At 46.5% G+C, this 21,530-nt stretch overlaps 1 protein-coding gene across 1 annotated transcript in view; it reads left to right on the top strand.

Annotated features, from left to right (window-relative positions):
• Positions 1-20,739, top strand: part of nudC (nuclear distribution C, dynein complex regulator) — a 53,114-nt gene extending 32,375 nt beyond the window's left edge. Inside the window, exons 8-10 of the mRNA XM_037425502.2 lie at positions 1,713-1,796; positions 11,360-11,478; positions 20,623-20,739. Coding sequence (XP_037281399.2) covers positions 1,713-1,796; positions 11,360-11,478; positions 20,623-20,674 — 255 coding nt within the window. The 3' untranslated portion in view covers positions 20,675-20,739. The remainder of the gene's footprint in view (positions 1-1,712; positions 1,797-11,359; positions 11,479-20,622) is intronic.
• The last annotated feature ends 791 nt before the right edge of the window (positions 20,740-21,530 follow it).

Raw genomic sequence — 21,530 nt, 5'->3', positions numbered from 1 at the left:
GCACACGCTTGTCTTATGCTGGCAAGGAATCGTGTTTCGTAGAACGCAGAGACCCTCAAAATGGGTAAAATTGCTGTCAGTACACACTCCGTCGCCCGTAACTACCAATTAGACAACAAGATGTGTGCCACACATACAGCTGACACTCACTCGCTGGATTTTGCGGCTTGACATATCCTCGTCATCGGTGCTTAAATTCGATGTGTCACCATCTTCCTGAAAGTTTAGGGTGAAAGAGAGCGGACATTGGTCATCCCGTATCTGCACAATATTTCACATAGGGTTGAAAAAGCTGCATTATGGTATGGCTTACGGGTTGTTTTTTCAGCTGAAAACAAATTATCAAAGATTTGTCCACCAGTAGAAAGGATAGTCAACAATAAAGGAACTGGAGAATCAAGCAGATGTAGCATAAATCATGGCAGGAGGTACGTTGAGTGCAAAAAAGATGTATACGGAACTCCTTTCACATGTGGAAAGGAATACGTTGGTCAGACGGGCCAGTGCATAAATGTGCACCTTCGTGACCATGAGAGTTCACTAAAGGGGGCCCCTTACTCACACTTAGCGATGCACTGCAAGGAGTGCACCTGCCAACCGAAATTTTCCGACACACGAATTATTGACAGGCACAACAAGCGGACGACGAGAGAAATAATGGAAGCGTATAGAATAAGGAAAGGAGGGGACAGTTGCGTCAGTCAAGCGTCAGTTCTACTAACAGATGCGGAATTTGCTTTTTTGGAGGTCACATAACCCAGTGTTTTTTTTTTTGTTTTTTCTCTTGTACGTTTTTTTTTTCTGTTTTACGTTTTCTTTTCTTAGTTCTTGACACGTGTTTGTTTCCGGTTGTGTGTCATTGATTATGGGAGTGCATATGTTGTTATATCACGTCGTTGATGATGACAGGGGAAGTCGGGAATGACGTACATGAGTGTGATGAACTTATTAGTGTTCGCTTCGAAATTAAATTTTCAGTTGCTAGTAAGCGCTTGTCTGTGTCCTCTTTGAGTGTGTGTATTTTTAGCGCTTGTTTCATCATGGATCTTCTCCAGACTCACTGCTGCTGATTTTATTCTCAACGTCTGCTGTTGATGCACTGAATTCGCGAGAAACGCATCGTCAAAATGACGCCATGTTCGATGCTCTTATTCAGCAATTGGAAACTTCTTGCGGCGAGAGAAAAATTTTCCCAAAGCAAAAGACATTCAATACAGGGCGGATTCTGTGCATTTCCCACTTACCTAGGTGGTGTTAAGTACCCGCAAACTCTGCGAGCGCACGAGAATCAAAACATGAAAATGCATCATTCAAATTGAACTCTTTGAAGAAGCACGGTAGCGAAAAAGTCAAGCTAGATCATGCGGAAAGCTAACAAGCTTGTCTTCGAACTTCTGGAAGATAAATGTGCAACTGGTGTTGAAAGAAATTTATTGCATCCCGTTAAATGATGCACCCTTGAGTTCGGTGCCAAAAACTATTCTTTTGATATCTTCTTGTGCGAACTTAAACTTATCTCCATGGCGATGCAGCAAATGATTACAGGCAGCGATTGCCCACAGTTTGGCACACAAAAGAAATGCACTGAGATTGCAAAATGACGTCTTGCTTTTTTTTTTCCTTTGCTATACAAACGGTGAAATAACTGTTACCCCCTTGCATCCGTATTTTGCCTCTTTTTAAGAAATATTCTGAAGTTCCTTCTCTTACAGGTAAACAAGATGGAATGGTGGACGCGTCTCGTGACGACAGACCCAGAAATCAACACTAGGAAAGTGAACCCCGAGCCATCCAAGGTTGGTATAAGCGATCTCCCTCATACTATAAATTTTAATTCGAAGAGGTTGCTGTTGTGCAGTAATGCGTTTGCTACGACAAATTGAACAGGAAGCTGAACTTGCCTTGATATAATTATTGCCTTGCTGGAACGGTTGTCGCCTCGCACAATTTTGCCAGCCATATGAGCAAGATGGGGTACTGCGAACAGTTCTCTCCCTTGAAGCTCGTAATTTTTTTCGTTATACATACGAAATAATGTGCAATAGTCCTAATGTGGGCAGCATATACATTAAAGAAAATTAAGTAAAATGGAGCATGAACGAAGTGTAAATCTTTATTTAACAGAATTAGCGTGTACTTCAACCAGCCAGATCCGGTCACGTGGTGTTCGGAATCGCTGATCGAGAGGTCCGATTGAGAATCATCGTCGCGGCGACTGCCACTGCCCTGCGGAAGCGCATCACCCTCAGTTCTGTCCAGCATGTTTGAATGTCCCATTTTCTTGAAGCTCTTCTTGACAGTCCTGGGAGAAACTGGGTCTCACAATATAGGAGGACCTAAGCGTTGAGTTCATAATTGAAAATACCTTGTTTAGCGGCAGGAAACCTGTATCAGCAAGCGCGCACTCTTTTCTTTTCCTCCGTACCGATCATGCCAATCGTCACACGTTGAAGATCTTCACGCGCTTGGCAGTGGCATGATACCGTTTTCTTTGGCAAACTCGACAACAGCGAGCTTGAATTTTGCTGTATATACTAATTACTGTAGTATTTTGCAAGAGAACAGTAAAGACGAGACGGGTGGAAGGCGAAGCCTAACTTTTGAAATCAACCAAGCCTCCATTGCAGCAAGGGTGCAGAGAATGAGGGAACAGTTCGCGCGACAGGCCCACCAGGCCCTCGCACGGCTCCAGTGCCAAAAATTGTCCATGTCGTGACATGAGTGTGCATTCTCAAGGTTGTAGAGACGAAGAGATCATCATCATCAGCCTGACTGCGCCCACTGCAGGACAAGGGCCTCTCCCTGTTTCCGCCATTCAACTCAGTCCTGTCCTGTGCTTGCTGCTGCCACTTCATAACCACAAACGTCGTAATCTCATCTGGCTAACTAACTTTTATTGCGATAGCAATTATATGGACATTATCAGCTGGATTTCGCCGCCGGCATCGGTGTTGGCGTCGATGTCATGCACCGTATATGTATACGTATCTATATACAGTAAGACTCCATTAATACGTACCTGCCAGGGATGGCGTCATAACTACGCACCAAGCGTACTATACATTAACCATCAGATACAGATTTGCATCCCCTGGCATGCGCCATTTCCGCCAACAAAATAAGAAACGCAGTGCCGCGGGAAATATTGCCTAAAGTGCCCTCCGCAAGGCTATTTCTTTCTTTTTGCCAAAGAAAAGTTTCTTACTCTCGAAGAACCACACGATAGCACGTGATGGCGACGCCGATGAGCATTTCGAAACCACCGCGGGATCCGGATTATGGCGTGGTACGTACAGGACAGAACCATGGAGTAAGGAAACAACTTTCCTTCCTGCCAGGACAGAACAGACACAATCGGCTGTCCATGATACAGTTGTTTTGCATTCTGTTTCTAAGTAAAAACTGACGCAGTTTTCTTATTCAATACGAGATACAGTCGCAGAGAGCCAAATCGCTTACTGCTTGGCTAGTTGCGTTCAGCGCTTCGCTCACTCTGTGCACACTGTGACTGCCAATCCGCTTGCTGCACAGATTTGGTGAGTAGCCTGCAGGGTTAACACGGCACCGAAGAGCTTTCTGCAAGCAATGTGTTCTCTGCGATGCTCTAGCAGTCTTGGCAGCAGACGGAGGCGCATTTCGGCTGTCACTGAATTAAAGTGTGCAGCATGGTAACAACAGCGCTACATTCGCTGTACGGTGCGCGTGTTGGCATAATACAGCAATGTTTTTCAATGCCCGCGATCCACAACACAAAACACTGTGACAGCGAGGCTTGACTGTATATAAAAACACAAGAAGGAAAAAAATTTTAAAAAAAAGACTCCGGCATGCGGAATCGAACGTGGGACCCCCGCATTGTGAATGTGACATGTTAACCACTGAGCCACTGAAGGATACCTCCTTCAACATTCAAACGGCAAGCTATTTATATCTACCACTTACTGCAAACGGCAAGCTATTTATATCTACCACTTACTGCTGTTGGTGGGCATCTCGGGGAGGGGGGAACTATCAAGTTTTCAGCATTATTAACATGGTGGCGCAATGATCGCACGGCGGCTCTCATCTCTCATGCGTACCTTGGGCCGCGTAGAGAATAAGGGGGTGTGCACTGGATTGCGCGCCCTTATTTTGCAGTGGGGAGGAACGTACCTCTTGGCTAGCCTTTGGGTTTTGCCGGAACGATTCTGCTGTAGTTACCGGGCACACAAAAGTCACTGCAATCGTTGTACAGCCTCTGTTTGCGAAAAGGGCGCGCTTTTCAAACACAGCGAAGTATCAACTGAGACCCTTATTCGCGTTCATCTGTACCTGTGAGTACCTTCGTGCATCATTTGTGTGTGAGAAACGTGGGGAACGTTTCGATCTGCTTGCCATTATGTGCGTGACCTTCCAATTTGTTGCTATCGTATTCATTTCTTTGCTTTGCGGCAAAGCGGCGATTTCGCTGTCCCCCTCACCCATTTGCCTTCTCTGTGAATCCAGTCATTTACCCTTAATGACCAGTGGTAATCCTACCGACATGCTACTTGCCTGATCTATGTCCATTTCTTCTTCTTCATTTCAACTACGATATCTTAACCGTGGTTTTTTCCTGACTAGCTCTGCTCTGTTCTCTTCTCTTAAGGTTAGACCCACCATTTTTTTTTCATCGCTCGCTGTGTCGTCCTCAATTTAAGCTGAACCCTTTCTTTAAAACTCCAGTTTTCTGTTCCGTAGGGAAGTACCGTCAAAATACAACTGTTATATACCTTCCTCTTGAAGGACAGTGGCAATCTATCAGTCATAATTTGAGAATGCTTCCCGAATATGCTTCACTCCATTCTTATTCTTCTATGTAGTTTCTTCAGTCTCGTGATTCGGCTCCTTGGTTACTATTTGTCCTAAGTAGACAGACTCTTTTGCAACTTCAAGGGCACTGCTACCTATCTCGAAGTCCAGTTCTTTTCTGAGGTTGTTGTACATTGCTTTTGTTTTCTGTAGATCAATTTTAAGACCTAACCTTTCTGCTCTCCTTGTCTAATTCTGTATTCGTGAATTTCTATTCGTCCCCTGGGTTACTCGGCAAGGCAATGTCATCATGGAAGCGCAGGTTACTAAGGTGCTTTCCACTAACTGTTCATATCCCTAACTCTTCCCATCTGAGGCCTCTGAAAACCTCCTGTGAGCACGTGGTAAATAGCATTGGGGAGATTGTATCCCCTTGTCTTACACCCTTCTTTCATCTTATTCTGTTGCTTTCCTTGTGGAGCACTATAGTGGCACTTGATCCTCTGTAGATTTATTCCAGGATGTTTATATATGCTTCGTCAATTATGCATTGTTTGCATGACCGCTGATATCTCTACTGAATGAAATACCTTTTCGTAATCTATGAAGGCTATGTATAGTGGCTGGGTGTATTGTGAGCATTTCTTTATTACCTGATTGACAGTATGAACATAGTCCATCGTTGAGTACCGTATAGTGCGGAATATAGGTCGAGATTTTTTCCGAAAACTGTCACTCACTAAAAAGTCAACCCTCGACAAATATTCCGGCCCTTGGCATAAGCCAAAAGATTGTCTGGGGGAGTGTCACATGCTTTTGGGGCATCAGCATCGACATCGCCTCCTTGGGCCGACACCTGACGCGTTCTCTGCCGACGCCATTTTTCTTTTCTTGTTCATTCAGTGTTCGTAGCGATTGGCGACCTTACTCTGTGGCCAGCTATGAATTCTGGGGCGTGGCGCTAGTGCACCGCCGCGTTTAAAAGAAAAGTTATTCAGTTCACGGAAGCGAATGGCAACGTGGCGGCACAGCAGCAGTTTGGAGTGTGCAAGAAAAGCATCAGGTACTGGCACAACCAAAAATCCAAACTGTCAGCATGTAAGGCGAGGAAGATGTCATTTCGCAGTCACTGAGCTGTGCACCCGCAACTCGAGGACAAAGTGGTGAATTTCGTCCGCGAGCACCGTGCCAGATCCCTGCTAGTGAATGCGGAGCTTATTCGCACAAAAGCTGTCGAGCTCGTCCGTGAAGCCGGTCTGTCAAGGAAAGATTTTAAGGGGTCCGTTTATTGGGTCCGTTGCTCCATGCGATTGCCCTTAAACAGCGCACGACAATATGATAGAAGCTACTGTAGATGTACGAGGACAAACTTATACAGTTTCAACTCTACGTGAACAGCCTCTGGCGGCAGCATGGCTACGTGCTAGGCCAGATCGGCAATGCCGACGAAACGCTAGTGTGGTACGACATGCCGTCGTCCACGACTGTTGGTGAACGCGGGGCAAAAAAGGTGAAGCTTTTGTCGACCAGAAGTGAGCATTCGCGCTTCACTGTTATGCACGGCCGATGGCAGAAAGTTGCCCCCCTTCATGATTTTCATGTGGAAGACGATGCTGCAGGAGGCTTCCCCGCGAGATGTCGTCATCCGTGTCAACGAGAAGGGGTATATGGACGAGGCCTTAATGTATGAGTGGATCTGCACAGTGTGGAAATGGCACCCCGGAGCCCTATTGCAGCACCGAAACATGCTCATGTTGGATGCATTTCACGGGCATTTGATGGCATCAGTGAAGAAGAGTCTTCGTGACGGAAAGACGAATCTTGTCCTCATTTCGGGAGGGATGATGTCAACACTGCAACCGCTGGACGTCACCCTTAATAAACCTTTCAAAGACCGTGTGCGTGGGTTGTACACTGAATGGATGGCTGGCAACAACCCGCGGACCCTGACAGGCCGGCTGCGCAGGCCACCTATTGCGTTTGTGGTTGGGTCTCCGAGGCATGGAGGCCTCGGCCTGAAGAAATGGTGGTGCCTGCATTTAAGAAGTGCTGCATCAGCAACGCTGTCAACGGCACTGAGGATGACATGCTATGGGAGGCGGCTAGTGAAAAGCAGTTGACGTCGGAGGAGAGCTCTGACAACTCTGAGGACTAAATAAAGTGAATCAATGAACAATGCCGCATTTTTCTTTTTTTTCCGGTCTAGGTAAGGGGTCGACCTATATTCCGCATTATATGGTAGCCTGTTTGAAATCCTGCTCGATCCTTTGGTTGATTGAATTCTAATGTTGTCTTAATTCTGCTAGCAATTACCTTTCTAAGTAGCTTTTGTACGACAGAGAGCAAGCTGATTGGCCTGTAATTTTTCAAGTCCTTGTCATCCCCTTTCTTAAAGATTAAGATGATGTTAGCATTCTTCCAAAGTTCTGGTACCCTCCCTGTCAGAAGACACTTCATAAACAGGTTGGCTAGTTTTTCTAACACAATCTCTCCTCCTTGTTTTTCACATCCGATGTTACATTATCCTCACCAGCAGCTTTGCCTCTTTGCATCGGTTTGCGTTCACACGCAAACCGATGTCTTTCTACTCATTGTGCATCGATGGCAGATCAATCTCATATAAGAGCACTCATAGATTCTTAGGTGTCATCGTAGATCGTGACCTAACCTAGAGCCCGCATGTCACATACCTGAAGAAAAAGCTCATTGGCATTGAGAATGTATTCAACTTCGTCGACGGAACATCGCCGGAAAATCATAGGGCCCATCCGTGCACTCCATGTTGCAGCTTTACACAGCCCTCTTTCTCGGAACTCTCCGGTACAGCCTTCCTGTCCTGTTCAACACGTGCAAGACTAACATCCGTGCATGCACTGCAAAGCGTGCAAGCTTAAGCACTTTGGACATGCCTTGGCCTTCCAAGATGTTCATCGACAGTGTCAACTATTGTTATTGCACAAGAACAACCGGTCACAACGCATGTCATTGTCGAGACGCTGAGAGCGCACATTCGGCATTTATCACGGCTACCGTCACATCATTTAGCGTGTTTGACAGCTCGCAGGCCCTATTCCTCGTACTGCGGTATCGTGACAAAACATCAGGACATACTACCGCCTGGCTTCAAACTTGCGATGCATCCAGCAACTGTGCCATGGAGTCTTCGTCAACCTGACGTGCGCTTGTCAGTTCCTGGAATCTTTAAGAAGGCACGCATGTCAACGCTAGCCCTGAAGCAATTGACTTTGCGTCTGTTGGACGAAAAATACTTCGACCGCATACATGTTTACACCGATGGCTCCACTAATTCCAACAGCTCTATAGGAGCAGTGGTTGTTCCATCTGAAAATGTGTTGCTTCAGTACAAGTTTTCTCACACCACGACGTCGACAGCAGCAGAGCTCGCAGCTCTTCAAGGTGCAGTAAAGTACATTCTTCGCCAGCAACCTAACCAATGGGCTATCTTTTGCGACTCCAGGTCAGCCTTACAGTCACTGCGGTTTGTTATGCAGCACGGGTTACATGAACAATCAGTATATCAGATAAGGCACGACTACCACGAAGCGTTCACGGAAGGTCACGATATTGTATTTCAGTGGTTGCCGAGTCATTGCGGAATCGTCGGCAATGACCGCGCGGATGAAGCTGCTCTATCGGCTCATGACCAAGACCAGCGCACGCCCATACCACTCTTGAGAACGGACGCTGCAAGGCTACTACGATCACTTGCTCGCCGTATATCTCTCCTACAATGGAATACGCAGGGTTTCTCTAACACGCACCTGTATTCGATCGACCCAAACTTGCAACTTCGTTTGCCATCCGGGCTCCTACGATGCGCTGAAACTTTACTGTGTCGCAAGAGGTTGGGCGTGGCATTTACGAATTCGTACTCTCGTCTCCTTGGAATGGCGAGCACTTCGCATGCAACATCTGTGCCTGCGAGGAAACGCTTGAGCACATTCTATGTCATTGCCCAGCATACCAGACCGAACGACGTATTATAAAAGCCAAGCTCTGTCAGCTGGATTTACGGCCGCTTACAGAAGAGAAGATCCTGGGACCTTGGCCGACGGCTTCCCATACGCGCAAAGCCACGAAAGCCCTCATGTACTTTTTAAGGACCACCAGACTTCACGACCGCTTGTGAAAGAACTGTGCGAGACCGTGCTGTGTAGTATCGAGCTGACTATTCATGCTTCTTTTTCTTACTCCTTTTCTGTCTCTTTCCGTTCTATTATTCTCCTTTTCCCCCACCCCAAGTGTAGGGTAGCCAACCGAGCCAAGCTTGGTTAACCTCCCTGCCTTTCCTCTCTATTTATCTCTCTTTCTCTCTTGCATTCCCTTGAAGGCTTTCCTAACCTCTTCTGTCAATACTGGTGGGATGTCACCTGAGTTACTGCTAGTTCTTGTATTATATGGTAGTCGTGGTTGTCCTGGCAATTGTACATATCTCGTCCCATCTAATGTAGACATCTCTGTACAATAACTGATAGATAGAAATGTCGAGGGGGACAAACACTCCCGTCCAAAGAATCCAAAAGTCCGCAGTCCCTTCGTGCGTGGGCCGACGAGCTGGCTCAGGGAGTGCAAAATATGCAAGTAAATATATATATATATATTTCATAGAGGTGACAAAAATTAGGAGTAAGTATGGTACTTACCTAAACTTTAAGAGGCATAAAAAGCTTGCAAAAATTGCGATAAAAACATCTTTTGCAGAGACCGTACTTGCAGAGATTCGTGTTGCTGCCTGGCAACAGCTCCTCGATGGAACTGCTGAGAAAGAGTTAGTTTGTAAGCAGAAAGCTTAGAAGTTGCTTTGTGCAGCCCTGAACATCTTGTTTTGCAGCTCTTCGCATTTGAGTGTGCGCTGTGGCATCACTGTGGCTGGCCACTGTGATGCCAACGTGATGTGAACCACTGTGATGGCCACTGTGATGTGAACAGTTATGAACCGTTCATGATGGGCTCATGGCATTCATCTATTTATCAAGCACGACTTCTACCTTTATATAGAAAAACAGAAGGTTCAGGTAGTATGCTGCATTAACTATCTAGAAACTTCATCTTTTGAGTGTTTCTGTTGTCATTGTATGGTGGTGGTTTTTTGTCTTACAGCCTTATTTCCACACGAGTACATTTACGACCCCTTGCTTGAAGTTGCACACCATAAATGCAGTAGAATCTCGATACGATGACAGTGGATGGGAATTTCACCAGGATACCAATTTTTAATGTTATTTCGGATGGACTACACTACATAAAATAAATACACCGTGATTCGGTGTTATACGAATGGTTTCCCCATCAACCGGGGATGATACGAACGTGCGATTAACCGCTGCACGCAAGCGGTACAACGCGGCTTGTCACCAAACCCGTTCACACTTCACCTCGAAGGCAGGAAATGCTACAAAACTCACCGAAATTTTTCTCGCTTCGCCCACTGAGTGGCTGGAAAACCACACCACGAGGCTGACATGAAAAAATCGCTCCAAGACATAGTGACAAGTTTTTTCTTAACACCCGATAGCAGATCGCCTTTTTGCTTCATGACTTTGGTTACACTGCCTGCACTAGCTCTCAAGCTTTGGGATGTAAACGACCAGCGGCAAAGGTGTTGGCGGTGGATCACGTTGGCGCGATTGCGAACTACCCATACAGCATGTCAAAGCTCACGGCCTTGACAAGGAGGCATTCATCTAGAGCCTGATGTGGATTACGATCGCTGACAACACCGCAAGTAGAAGGAGCAGCAGCAGCAGCAGCGAGGCGGCATGCCTCGACGTGTCTCGCTGTTGCACTGCCGACTGAATCCGTCACCGCCGCTTGCGGTGCACCCGCTCGTGTCGTTTCTGCTGGCGTGTCCCCAAAACAATGCTTGTAAAGGTGCAAACTGTTTCTTTTCAGCGCTTTGCATGCATAACCAGAACTCCGTACGAATTTTAATGCTCAGAAAACGGGCAAGCGGCGACGGTAACATGTACGAGGGACAGAAGAAATGTGAACGTTTTAGACGGGTGCGGTTGTAGTTTTCTGGCTGCTCTGATGTTTTTGTTTGAATTCTCTGGTGTGAATTCTCCAGGATCGATTTTTTTTTTTTTTTGTCGACTTCACAATACGGTTTTCCGGCAGCGTAAGCGGCAACGCGAGTGAACTTTCAATGAGTTTTGCTGCTTTTGCTCCATTTAATGTCAAGTGTAAATGTGCCTTTGAGCGCCAGCAGCATGAGTGAGCAAACCAATGGTGCTTAACTGCTGACCCGAAAGTCATGTGATCAAATTCCGGCTGTGGCAGCCTCATAACGATGGAGTCAAAATGCTAGATGCCCATGAGCAGATGCACATTAAAAAACCTGAGGTGGTTGAAATTTCTGGAGCCCTCCCTTATGCCATCTGTAATTATCATATGGTAGTTTTGTTATGCGAAAACCCAATCATTATTTCTGTCTTGTTGGTTTGATTTGTGGCAATAAACTTGCAACTAGTGCTGGACAAGTGGTGCAACGTCTAGAGAGTGAATTCAGTGAATTATTGCTTTCATAAAACTCTGAACTTCATGTAACTGAGCGGCTTTGCTTGTGCAGCTCTCGGACCTTGATGGAGAAACGCGGGGCATGGTGGAGAAAATGATGTACGACCAGAGGCAGCGGGAAATGGGTCTGCCAACCTCAGATGATCAAAAGAAACAGGATGTTCTTAAGAAGTGAGTACATGGGCACCTTGCCTACCTGCCTCTGATTGAGGGTCAGTTAGTAAAATGTACCTAGTTTGATATTTTGAACTTCGTAAGGTAGCCTAATTTCTGAAAGCTTGGTAATGAAGCAGCCTTCGTTTTAAGTTTCGTTTTACAAGTGGACGTATCTGTGGGCTCTTCCTGGAGTTTTCGTTTTACAAGTGGACGTATCTGTGAGCTCTTCCTGGAGTTAGTTTTTTTTTTGTTTAGTACTATGTATATCATCGTAATTGCCGCAGTTTTTTACTAAAACGTGTCGCCCGCCTTCCTCGAGATCTTGGGTGAAAATCGCAGGTGTGACCATTGCAAGGAGAAAGAGGCACAACTTTTTTATTTTCTTTTTAGGCATTTTCTAAGCTACCTGCCTTTATTGAACTGCAGTACTCCCTTATATTGGGAAAAGCGAAAAACAGCCTTTGACATGTTCATGTAGTTGCAAAAATGCCATTGCTCGCCCTTGTCTTCCTCTTTACTCATCCCATTAATCCTCAAGCTCCGGTCTGTCTTGGTTGATGCCGTCCAACGTTGAATTTGTTCGAGATTAACATGACCTCAAAGCTTTCCTCCATAGTCTAAAGAAAACCCCGCCCCACACTTGGGTATTCACGCATCCACAAGTGATGCCCTCCTCAGAAATTGGGTCGGTGTTTGGTGGATAGAAGTGCCTTGGAGGCAGTTGCTAAACCTAAAAAAAATATTCTTTTGACACCTGCAGCTGCTGAGAACTCAGCATAGGTGCCTTGTTTCTCTCTCTCCCTCTTTTTTTGTAAGGGACTATAAACAGCAAAACCAGGTACAATTTCAAAATCCCAAAAACACAACTCTTACCGCAACATGGCGTTTAGTAAGGGAGAAAACGTGCAAAAAGAAAATATAAATGGAGATGCCACTTTAAAATTCCTTCACCATACACACTGAGCTCATAGATTTTTAAGGTGTCTACTAGGTCCTGCATAGCTTGTAATGAATAAAAATGAAGTACATTGTCCTCTCTGGGTGCCATTGACCTAGCATACGAAGTTTAAAAAAAATCTGATCGAGCCAATGTTGCAAAAACGAAAATACATTAAAAAATGTTTGATGTCACGCACGGAGATTCAGGGATGAGATTTAAAAATGAAACTTCAACCTTGATTTTTTCTACTAATAATGAACTTATGATAGTGTGATGATGTTTATTCAACCAGAGAAGTCACAACGAGGTCACAACGAGAAATGGCTGTACGGCAAGTCTGGCAAAGGCGGCACAGGTTCTTGCGCGATCAGAGCGTGGGTTTTTTCGTTCTCTTCCGAAGGCGCATACGCGTTTGTGCGTATTCTCCACTACAATACCCCCGGGACGAAGAGTAGCCATCCTGGTGACTCGGGGAGTAGGCACAATGAGGGGGTCGTAGTACGGCTTGAGACGGTCGACGTGTACGGTCTCGCGTCCTCAACGGCGCAAATCTGGTAATTGTGTTAGCTTGATGATGTAGTTCACCGGGGAGGTTGCGTCAATGACACAGTACACCCCATGGTACCGGGCCAGAAGTTTAGAACACAGGCCAGGAACGTGCGGGGGCACCCAAAGCCACACAAGGGAGCCAGCACGAATCGTAGGAGCTATGTGGTGAACGTTGTCGTGTCGAGTCTTTTGTAGACCTTGAGCCTCACTTGTCAGAGACCGAGCCAACTGACGGCAGTCTTCAGCGTATCTGGCAACTTCCGAAAGAGGGGATCACTCTGATGCATCAGGGCGGTACGGGAGTATAGTGTCGAGTGGGTGGGAAAGTTCGCGGCCGTACAACAGAAAGAAGGGGGAAAACCGGTAGTCGCTTGCGTCGGGGTGTTATAAGCGAAGGTAACAAAAGGTAATACAGCGTCCCAGTTTGTGTGGGCGGAGGAGGTGTACATCCTCAGCATGTTGCCAAGTGTGCGGTTGAACAGCTCAGTCCATTTGTCTGTGGATGGTATGCGGTAGATTTCCGGTGGATGATGTTGCATTCAGCGAGGATAGCTTGGTTGACCTCCAACAGGAACATTCGACCCCTATCACTGAGTAATTCCCGTGGAGCATTATGGCGTAGAATGAAGAGTGCAACTTCGTGGGCGGTAGCTGCCGGTAGAGGTGCTGTCTCAGCGTAGCGTGTCAGATGATCGGTTTCCAGAGCCACTATATGGGAGGGGTTCATAGAGGTCGATACCCACGCGGTCGAATGGGTGAGCCGGGCACGGGAGCGGCTGTAATATGCCAGTAAGGTGCCGTGGAGGTGTCTTGTTCTGTTAGCAAGTGGTGCAAGACAACATATTTTTGCACAAAGCGATACATTCCTCGCCAGTAATATCGTTGGCGCAGCCTTTCATAGGTTCTCAGGACACCTGCGTGAGCACTTTGGGGATCTGCATGGAAATTCATGCAGATTTCAGAGTGCATATAAGTAGGAACAGCAAGGAGCCAATTCCGACCACCAGGCATGTAGTTGCGGCGGTACAGAATGTTGTCTCGCGTGGAAAGGTGGGCTGCTTGCCGGCGTAGTGCTCTCTGGGAAGGGACAGCAGACGAATCGGTAAAGTAGTCGAGTAACAAGGCAAAGTATGGCTTTTTACGCTGCTTTGAAAGCATGTCATTGGTGTCGAGTGGTGACAAGGTGGTAAAAAGGGGTGACAGAGAAGCCACATATGGTGTCAGTGGCGATCAGGAAAGTGCATCATCTGCATGCTTGCGACTGGAACGCTATACGACACGGATGTCGTATTCCTGCAATCGAAGTGCCCAACACCCCATGCGTCCGGACGGGTCTTTCAAGGTGGACGGCCAACATAGAGTGTGGTGGTCTGTGACCACGTCAAAAGGACGGCCATAAAGATACGGGCGAAACTTCGTCAGCACCCAGATTATGGCCAGACACTCCTTCTCTGTCACGGAGTAATTCAATTCAGCCTTCTTGAGAGCGCGACTTGCATAAACGACTACGTATTCCGTTTGGGTGCCTTTCCGTTGTGCCAAAACTGCACCAAGACCGACGCCACTTGCAAGGTGTGAATTTCTGGGGCAGCAGTGGGGTCATACTGGCGAAGAATAGGTGGTGAGGTCAGCAGGCGGCACAGCTGGCGAAATGCGTCGTCACGTGCAGGTGACCATGCAGATATATCTTTGCTGTTGGAAAGCAGGCTTGTCAGAGGTGCGATGATGGATGCAAAGTTATGCACAAAGCGACGAAAGTAGGAGCAGAGACCAACGAAGCTTCTTAGAGCTTTCAGTTATGTGGGCATTGGGAAGTCAGCGACAGCTCGAAGCTTACCGGGATCCGTAAGAACACTGTCTCTTGTGATGACGTGTCCCAAGATGGTAAGTTTTCGGGCTGCGAAGTGGCACTTCTTGGTGTTAAGTTGTAGGCCTGCAGAAGCTAGACACGTCAGAATCTCGTGGAGACGACGAAGATGTGTCGGGAAATCAGCTGAAAAGACTACGATGTCATCCAGGTAACACAAGCAAGTTTTCCACTTGTGGGCACGCAAGATAGTATCGATCATGCGCTCAAATGTCGAAGGCGCGTTGCTGAGCCCTAATGGCATGACTTTAAACTCATATAGGCTATCCGGTGTTACAAAGGCTGTTTTAGGGCAATCACACTCAGCCATTGGCACCTGCCAATACCCAGAATGCAGATCGAAGGATGTAACGTACTCGGCGCCTTGTAAACAGTCAAGAGCATCGTCTATTCGTGGCAGCGGGTAGACATCTTTCGTCGTAATCTTGTTTAAGCGGCGGTAGTCCACGCAAAATCGAATGGTGCCATCTTTTTTCTTTACCAGAACCACAGGTGATGACCAAGCGCTTAGAGAAGGCTGTATGACTCCACGTTTAAGCGTGTCATCTACTTGCTTCGTAATGACGCGGCGCTCTACGGTGGAAACGCGGTAAGGACACTGTCGCAGAGGCGAATGTGAGCTGGTGTCAATAGTATGAGTGACAGTCGTGGTGCGGCTCAAAGCAGGTTCTTGAAAGTCGGAAGAAGAGCGAAACTTGTTAAGGAGCGCAACAAGTTGGCGGCGATGCGAGGGGGGAAGGTCTGCGTCAATAGCATTGTCGAAGGCTGACGAACTTGATGGCTCAGACGCATGAGTGATTGTGGCAATGGGATTTGGAATGGGATATGTGGCTTCTCTGTCACCCCTTTTTACCACCTTGTCACCACTCGACACCAATTACATGCTTTCAAAGCAGCGTAAAAAGCCATACTTTGCCTTGTTACTCGACTACTTTACCGATTCGTCTGCTGTCCCTTCCACGAGAGCACTACGCCGGCAAGCAGCCCACCTTTCCACGCGAATGTGGTTTTGTCGGGAAGAATAATATCATTGATATGGTCAACAGGTTGCACATATCTTTAGGTTTCACCACGGTGTAAGCCAATGGGGTAGTTGCAGTGGTTGGTAACCACCATTACGGTTAAACCAGATGCAATTGTAAAAACGGCAAATGGGAGAACGATGCCCTTGCATTCAGTAAAAACCAGAGGTGGCGTAAACACCACCGTGGCATCAGGTTGCGCCACACATGAAAGGCTAATAGGGACTGAAGCTTCCGGAGGCAAGGTGATGTCATCGTCAGCGATGAGTTTGCAGAGCATAGGAGAACGGTCGGGCGATGGAAATTCACACATTGGCACATGGGACACTTCCGCACGGGAACAGTCGATTATAGCTTTATGACATGATAAGAAATCCCAACCCAGGATGAGGTCATGAGAGCAAGATGGTAGAACGAAAAATTGGACGATGTACAATACGTCTTGGATGACGACGCGCGTCGTACACACAACCGAGGGATGAATGCGTTGCGCGCTAGCTGTGGACAGCACCATGCCACAGAGAGATGTGGTCGCTTTCTTCAGTTTGCGACAAAATTTTGCGTCCATCACAGAAACGGCAGCCCCAGTATCAATTAACGCTGGTGTGGCGACTCCCTCAACGTCGACATCAACATTTTGCGGCGAAAATGGAGGCCTTGAGAATTGCCCAGAAGTTGCAGTTCTTTCCTCTGGAACTGCACTGATTAGTTTCCCTCCTCAGGAGGTGGTGGACGACACATAGGCGATGTTGATCGGCGACGAGGGGATGGGAGACGAGCAGTTGATGGGTGACGATCCGAGTCGGAGTGCCTCTGTTCATATGCAGACGTGGTGGCCTGCGGCGACGTGAAGGTAGGAGTTCCAAAGGAGGCGTACGCAGGTGTGGGACGGCGGCAGCAGAAGTGTGCAATGTGGCCAGCGATGCCATACGCGAAGCAGATAGGACGGTTGTCACTGGTGCGCCACTCATTAGTTAGACGGAAAAAGCAAGCTGGGGGCCTGTAAACTGGAGGCGAGGCCGGAGGAGGTTGAGCCGATAAGGAGACTGGATGCGGTGGGGGCCGTGCGACCTCAGCTGCGTAGCTGAGAGGTGAAGGTGGCGCAGGTGGTGCGTAGCCGACAGTTGAGAGATTAGATGCTACTGAACTGCATAGGTAACGGGCGGGCACTGTAGGGAGGACATCGCAAATTTTAGTGTGTATGGCCTGCTGCAGTGTCGAAGGCAGGCTTGCGGTGGGCATGTCACTATGCGGCTGCTGGGAGAGCTGTCGGGTGACTTTCTCCCTGATGAAGTCTTTGTTCTGGTTGGACAGACTTTCTTGGCAAACGTTGGCATTTGCGAGTGTGACGGCCGAGATCGAATGTGGTGGTGGGACACTGTCGGGCGATGGAACGCTGACGGTGCAATTGATCGAAGCTCTGGCACAGGCTTACGAGGATTGCCACCGTGGTCGGGCTTTTTGCTAGCAACATCTGGAATGCGCCATCCTCAATACCCTTGAGAATCTGCTGAATTTTCTCTTCTTCAGGCATTGATGGGTTAACATGCCTGCAGAGGTCGAGCACATCCTCAATGTAACTAGTAAACGTCCCGCCAGGCTGCTGGGCTCGGTGGCGTAGACGCTGGTCAGGGCGGAGCTTGCGGACCTCTGGTTGGCCGAACGCTTCAGTCACGAGGGTTTTAAAGGAGGACTAGTTGGCGATGGCGGTTTCGCGGTTGGTATACCAAAGCTTAGCTACGTCTGCCAAGTAAAATATAACGTAGGCGAGCTTAGAGTCGTCGTCCCACTTGTTGCTGGCGCTTACGCGTTCGTACAAGGAGAACCTGTCTTCGACGTCTTGCTCACCACTGCCGCTTAAGATTGGTGGGTCCTGTTGGCGGGTAGCGCCGGGGCAGGTAGACGGGGCAGCCGATGGTGCTGGCTGGGCTAGGATGGGCTGGTTGGTAACTGCGTCAGTCATGTTTCGCGGTGGTCTCTCGGCCAACTTGCGAGAGCGGAGTTCCAGGTCTGCTTGTAGATCTCGGCAACCTCCACCAAATGTGATGATGTTTATTCAACCAGAGAAGTCGCAAAGAGGTCGCAACGAAAAATGGCTGTACGGCAAGTTTGGCAAAGGCGGCAAAGGTTCTCGCGCAATCAGAGCGTGGGGTTTTTCGTTCTCTTCCGAAGGCGCATACGCGTTGGTGTGTATGCTCCACTACGATAATAAAACATATAACATTAAAGTTCTCGAAATGCAGTTTGTCAATCTGAACCAAGATATTGTTTCTCTTTAGTTTCAGTGTCCCTTAAAACTTTCAGAATTTTCACACTGCATGATAGATGATGCTGCTGACTTTTCTAAATTTTAAGGGTGTAGCTAATACGTGACAAATTTTAAATATGTTTTTGGGGGGACAATCTTAAAACTAAGTTTTGGGTGTAGCTATTACATGAATGCTGCCGTTAGGTGAGTGTATACAGTACTGAAGCTCCAGGAAAAGCTGTCGTTGCTGCTTTGCACAGAAGCTGAGAAACATAGAGTGATGTGTAACACTACGAACAACAAGCTACAGCGAAACATTGATTATACTACTTTCAGGGAACCACGCAAATCTGTCGTGTAATAAGGGTGTTGTATAATCTAAATACTTGATAATATAGGCAGTGACACTCAGCCTTTCCCAAAAATTGGGTACAGACAGCCCGAATAAGCCCATGAAACGACGTTGTGCCTCTGCAAGGAAGGTAGAATAAATTATTCTTGCCAGTGGCAGCTAACGACCATAAAGATGGTTGAATCTTTATTCTCAACGTTTAAAAATCGTATCCAATGTGCATCTTTCTACTGATAAACAAAATCTGCAAATTGCCTGCGCATGAAAACGAAACTGAAACCGCGTTGCCAACAGCCTCCCAACAGGAGAAGCAGACACACTGTCATCGCTATCACATGCTGGGGATGAACCACAACTTTGCATAGAATACCTTTGCACTGAGCTGTGCACGTTGAACTTTGTAGGCTTGTGAAATGAAACTAGTGATGTCCCACTGGTTATTGTGATTGTTGATGTCAAGTGAAAGTAGTTTCGCACAGTGAAAACCAAAAACAGCTGCATTTTGCCTTTATGCATGCGCATGCCTGTGACTGCGAGTGCAGCAAAAGCAGGATATCTGCTCTATGTCGACTAGAAAATGTTTCCACGGACCGAAAAGTGGAAATGTGATCTTTTCAGACGGCTGAAGCTTCTCTGTCTGAATGTAGCTTGACTAGGTAACGACCCCTGATATGTACACACACACACAATCGAGGCATTTGTAGAAGCGCATGAACTTGCAGGAAAATAAATTTTCTATTCTAAGAAAACATCCTGTTTCTCTACTTTTTTAATCATCAATCTAGGGGAATGCGAGTTGTCACTCGTCAATGCTAAATTAAGGCCAAAATGGTTTTTCTCCTTGTAACAGTGTTTGAAAACTCCTACACAGGCATATTCACCCACCGGCCTACAATGGCAATGTGTTATTTAAATGGTTTAATCAAAAGGACATTAAAGTGAAACGAGTCAACTTTTTCTGATAGATTATCTTTGAAAACGACTTTTAATAATTTCAACCTGATAAGCGTATTAATAGAACGGAAAATCTTTCTCTGTAGATTTCGTGCCGAAAATCTGCACATGAATGCCAGTGTGGCCTCACGAATTTCCGTGGGTAAATAATTTATTTGCTGTTTGGCCACATTAATCCCATAAAATTTTTTGCGGTTTGGTACTTTACATCTCTGGCCCTTGCAGAGAACAGACAACGTGCTCCTTATTAAATTTTTTTTTTTCAATTAGGAGCTACAAAGACACCAGATAAATGCTGTCAAAATCGGTGACACCACAATGACTCTGTGAGGAAACGTCAAGGCACCACGTGCATTTTATTTTTGCGCACTTGCTCCCTTACTTGCGTCTTTTTGCAGCAGTAGTTATTCCTTTGGTATTGTGAAACGGTCATTTACTAAACCGTGAGAAATCGTTCCAAGTGTGTAGCCCCTCGGGGGTCTGGTTTGCCATTCATCCGTAAGTCTCGTGAACCATGATCACACCCAAAATCAAGTGGTCAATAGAGGCCTAAAACAAGGCTAGCAAGGATCAAAACCAGGTTTAAATAAACGAACAAGGTCTCAAATAATATAGGTAACAGAAACAACCAAGAAGTGATTGCTATAATTATCTTTAAATTATTCAAAAGGCTTCGGAAACAAGTGACTGATGCCTGATGTGCCAGAGAGGGTGCCTCGCTGTGCGCGCGATTTCTCTTCCCATCGACACTTTTCAGGTGCCTTCGTTGTTGCAGGCTACATTTATCTCAACTGTTGTCGCAAGCAGGAAGTCAAGTAAAGTGCCACAAAAACTAGCGCACGCCGTTCTCGCAGATTTTCGCCTTGGTGACCTTCCAGTTTTGTCTGATTTGAAGGAACAGTGGGAACTCTTCAGAGGGGAATTGCTGGTGCCTGTGCTATGCAGTTCTAAGGTTTCACGGTGGGGGAGCTGCATTTAGTGCACGATTTAGAATGACACCAATCGCTACACGAGTTTATTTCCCTTTGGTGACCCTTTAATGTAAATTATGTTGCATCACAATGTACACAATGCATTTCAAAATGAAAAAAAAAAAAAAAGATTGTCTTGCTTTTTGCTTATGGACCAATGGCTGTTGTAGTATCCTGACACAGTTGATAGTTTGCATCATGTTCGTCACGCTCTTGAAGAGTTTTGCAATATGTCTTCCCGATTTTTTCATTCTAGGTTCATGGAACAACATCCTGAGATGGACTTCTCCAACTGCAAGTTTACGTGATCACTGCTGCAATCATTCCTGAATAGCGTTATTTCTGTGTAATAAATGAACATGTCTATCTTCGACCCCCTTGAAGTCACTGGCACCTTATCTCATAAAACAAAAAGGGAAATAAACTAGCTCTTATATTTTGCTTTCTAATAACTCCAGAAGATGCACTGTTTATAATGGATATAAAAGCCTTGCCTAATAGTAGTGTATGTGCTAGTTTTATTTTAATCAGCATGACACCTAATTGATTCAGCAACTCATAAATAATGTTTATTGTCTAGTTGGTTTTCATTCTGTGCATGCTGGCCATGTTTGCTCAAAAGGCTGTTTAATGACTGCATTACGTCTTTAGGAGCGATGTTCATGGTAGAAGTACCATGGAATGCAGTCACCGGTAGGCACCGACATGCCTGGAGCCAAATCATGCAAAATGTCTAGGAAAGGTGTCAAGCGAGGATGTGACCTCAGAAGCCGCATTCAGAGACGACCACTTTTGGCGACAGTGTTGCTTTGTGCAATGTAGAATGTTGGATGTCCCATGACTGAAGGGGTCGCCTACTTTCCTCAACCAGTCATTCATCATGCATTGAAAGCAGCGTTTTGGTGTTACTACCTTAGGCCTGTAGGATAACAGCAACACAGTGTTAGGATAAGAATGACTGCTGTGTAACCGCTGTAATATACTGGAATCAGAAACTTAGCTAGTGACATCACTGCAAAATTGACATTGTTCCTGAAAGACACTGCATTTGAGTTGCTCGAACTAATAATAAAGATGCCAAATGAAAAGCTTCTTTTATGTTTTTGCTCTTCAGTTTATCCTGTCTAGTATCTGCAAAAATGCCCAGTGCAGTAGGTTATGCAC

The sequence above is a fragment of the Rhipicephalus microplus genome, chromosome 5 (assembly GCF_043290135.1).
Source record: "Rhipicephalus microplus isolate Deutch F79 chromosome 5, USDA_Rmic, whole genome shotgun sequence".
Lineage (NCBI taxonomy): Eukaryota > Metazoa > Arthropoda > Arachnida > Ixodida > Ixodidae > Rhipicephalus > Rhipicephalus microplus.
Note: the sequence above shows the minus strand (reverse complement) of the source record. Positions and strands in the feature narration are given on the sequence as shown.